This window comes from Amblyomma maculatum, chromosome 4 (genome assembly GCF_055883805.1).
Source record: "Amblyomma maculatum isolate TAMU_Amacu chromosome 4, ASM5588380v1, whole genome shotgun sequence".
In the NCBI taxonomy this organism is placed as follows: domain Eukaryota; kingdom Metazoa; phylum Arthropoda; class Arachnida; order Ixodida; family Ixodidae; genus Amblyomma; species Amblyomma maculatum.
In genome coordinates this window covers 166129849-166133361 of record NC_139347.1, presented here as the reverse complement: position 1 = coordinate 166133361, position 3513 = coordinate 166129849, and the positions used below count along the sequence as shown (strand labels likewise).

The 3513-nt window shown below is 45.4% G+C and overlaps 1 protein-coding gene across 1 annotated transcript; it reads right to left on the bottom strand.

The window, feature by feature from the left end:
- Nucleotides 1-416: 416 nt before the first annotated feature.
- Nucleotides 417-2749, bottom strand: LOC146193426 (uncharacterized). Its single transcript, XM_084600547.1, has 3 exons — nt 2626-2749; nt 1896-2000; nt 417-1390 (listed from the first exon to the last, which is right to left on the bottom strand). Exons 1-3 carry the CDS (start codon nt 2689-2691, stop codon nt 425-427), a joined length of 1137 nt encoding a protein of 378 aa, XP_084456673.1. The 5' UTR covers nt 2692-2749; the 3' UTR covers nt 417-424.
- Between the last annotated feature and the right edge of the window lie 764 nt (nt 2750-3513).

Below are 3513 nucleotides of genomic sequence, written 5' to 3'. Positions count from 1 at the left end.
GCACTCTATCATCTACGTGAAACAACTGCTGTATGGTGCAAACCGTCAAATGTTCAAGAGATGTACAGTGGCCATGTCATAAAGTGCTTGTTTTTGATATTTTTTTACTGTTTCTGGTCCATCCTACTGTTCGTCACTTAGAATGAGCTTTCCCAGCATATAATGCTTCTGTTACAGAACTAATTTTTGTGTGTCCCGCCTTGTAATTACACGCTTAAGTGGTTATTGTGTTGCATAGATAGCTTCTTGCACTATTCAGTGCTTACCTCATGGAACTTGTTTATGTTAAGAAGTGGTGTATGGTACATAAAATAGCATGTTAAACCACACTGCAAGGGGAGATTTCACTTGTTAACTCTTCATTTATTGCACTGTGTACTACTATTTCGTATGTGCTTGACAAGAGTATGCACTCATACTCTGCTTAGCATGCTGCTCTAGTAGACTCTTGCTTAGAGATGAGGTCTGACTGAAAATTAGTCAGTATGGCAACCACAGTCCACATCTGATTAATTAATGGTGCCAGTGTGAGAGGAACAGGGCGGTCAAAAATGTGGAAGGACTTAATTCGCTGTATTCTTCTCTCAACATGAATCCTAAGAGATGCAATTTCTTGTGTTGCTTTCACTTCTTCTGCAGAAAACTTCCTGTTACACAAAAATGGAGGAATGTTCAGGCCCACACCTTTCTTTTCTAGAAGATATCCAATCTTGAAACCTTTATCAGCCATAACAGCATCTCCTGCGTCAAATTGAAGGTTTAGAAAGCCACTCTGAATGGCTAGTTCTCTGTCAGAAATTGAGCCTGTAAACAGCTCCGAAACAAAGGACAGAAGGCCATTTGGCATTATGCCGACAAGTCCTTTGAACGTGTTTGCAGACTTGTATGAAGAATATGTGCTTGACTGCAGTGCTAACGTGCGGGGCACTGCACACTTGACTTCAGTCGCATCCAGAATTACTCTTGTTGCTGGATACTTTTCAACGAACACGGCAGGCATAGTTGCATCCACAGTTTCTCGTGGTGCCCACAGAGGTAAGTTCTTCAGCTTGGTATAGAGCAGACTGATCCATGTTGTGCATATCCTGGATACGGTTGCTCGCGAGATGGTGAACCTGTGAGCCAAGTCCTGCTCAAAGAGGCCAAGTCTTAGTCTGACCAGAACCAGAAAGAGCCCGTCGTCCTTGGCCAACTTTCTTTTTCTTCCTTGACTATACAGGTCCTTTGGTTTTCTGCACTGCAAGTTAGTATTGTCGTCGGGGTGGATATATTTTAGCAATGCGACAAAGTGTTCGTAATCGGGGAGCCCTGTATAAAACATAAAATCCCCATTCGATTCTTTAATACGGTCCAAGCAGAAGGCAGCAGTTCTTGACTTTTCTGCTTCAAGCTGACGTCGCAAAAGATTGTTGTCGCCTTCTAACTTATAAACGGCCGTTTTAGCTTGTGCCAGTTCATTCCTTAAAGTACTACACTGTAGCTTCAGTCGATGAATTTCCTCGGCCTGTGTCGACATCAAAGCTTGCCCTTCAGCAAGGCAACTTTGCTGTGTTTGGGGTGACAGCTGCTTGTCTGCAATGCAGACTTCATATAATTGCAAATGTAAGAAATGGAAATGTAAGAAATGTAAGTATAATGTAAGAAGTAAATGTAAGAAGTAAATGGAAATGTAAGAAATATAAGAAATGGAAAATTTCTTCCTGCGGTGTTGGACTCTGTTGCTCTTGCGGCTTTGTCTTTCTTGACGGCAAAGGTGTGCGTGCTTTTGGAGCTTTTCTTTCTTTTTTTGCACGCGCGAACACGAATACGCTGGGAACCACTTCATCTCTGAGCATTCTTTTGCCACTTGCCACACCTGGTATAAAGTCATCTCTTTTGAAGTGCTTTGAGCATACCTGTGTATGCATGGTGACCTGAAATAAAAAGCCTTCATCCCGTTTTATGGCAATAATCCATCTTCTGCGGAGAGCAGGATCTCGCGGAAATCCGTGGTAGGAAACCTGAACAATAAGTACAAGAGGGCTTAGCAGCGATGAAAGGGCACACAACGACAGAATTCTAATATTGCGCTGCCCTGACGGCGAAAAGAATGCCCTGAAACTGTAGCGCAAACTTAGTACGGACGAAGAAAGCTAAAATACAACTGAACGAGCACAAGCTGCGGTAGAAATCGCCACCGTTTTCGCTTGCATGGCGTTTTTCTCGCGGGAGAACAGCATCACTATAAACGCGATATACACGAACTCAGTTCACTTAAAAAAATGCTGCTGGCTTCTCCCTTTCACAAGTTTAACTCGTAGGAATATTTTTTAGAAACAAGGCGAAGCGTTACGCAGGCACACACCCGCGTGCCCGCGTGCACACACTTGATGGTGCCATTCAAGTGTGTGCACGCGGGCATGCAATATCGCGCATAAGCAGCAGTTTGTATTGAACAAAAACGAGTAAACGTAAACTACGAATGCACAGCGTATATTTGACACGGTGACGCACGACGGCAACAAAAGAAATCGAGATTGACACGACGCCGAACAACTGGCAAAGCATTGAACGGACGGATGGCGGCGTTTGTTTTTTTGAATGTGGCGCGTAAACTCACCGGTAAGAAAAAAAAAGAATTCCTACCTTGTTCCCCGACTCATCCTTGTAGCCTCGCTGCGTACACAAGGGGACACAGCAGTGGGAGGGCATCGTTCGCGGGAGGGAGGGTGACTGCGACCCATGGAGGAAGCTGCGACCGTTCCTGCCGTTCCACTGAAACATGGATGGATGGTTAGATGGAATCTAAGAGCGTTCTCTTTGAAATAGGGTGGTAGCAGTTGCTATCATGGTCATTTTCCCCCTATATCTTAATTATTGCAGCATGGAGCCAATCATAGAGCTAATAGAAGCTCTATGGAACCAGTAGAGCCGCCAACGACGCCCCTGACAAAATGGCGCGCAGTAGTTCGCGTTTTTCCACCTAGATGGGACGCCTTTTTGAATATCCCCTATTTCACCTCGCCAGATAGTGCGCGCTGTGACTGAACGCTCCACGTGTGCTATTTCCCACAATAACGGCCGATCGCCCACGACAGCCATGAGTTTTTTGTACAGTGTGCCAGTGCGTGCGTTGCGAGCAGTTGCCTGGACGCAGAGCTATTGCGGAGGCCCGCCCGATGTGCCGAGTGCTCAGTGACTTAAGACATTTGCGGGTGGGCCCCAAGCAAACTACTGTATACTGTACCATACTGTATATATTTCTTTTATTTTTACCTACCCTTTTCTTTCTCCCTATCACTCACCTCTTTGATTTCCTCTACCTTCTCCTCGCTATCCATTTCTTTCCGCTGCCCAGTTCAGGTGCTTCAGATTTCAGATAGCAGATACCGGGGCTGGCAAACATCTTTTCTTTCCTTTTGTACATACAATAAATAACCACTACAACCACAAAAACGCATGCTCGCGAGCTTGCCGGCAAGGGATGCCTCGTGGGAAGTTTTCCAGCCCTCTCGTCGCATCCGGCCTCTCAGA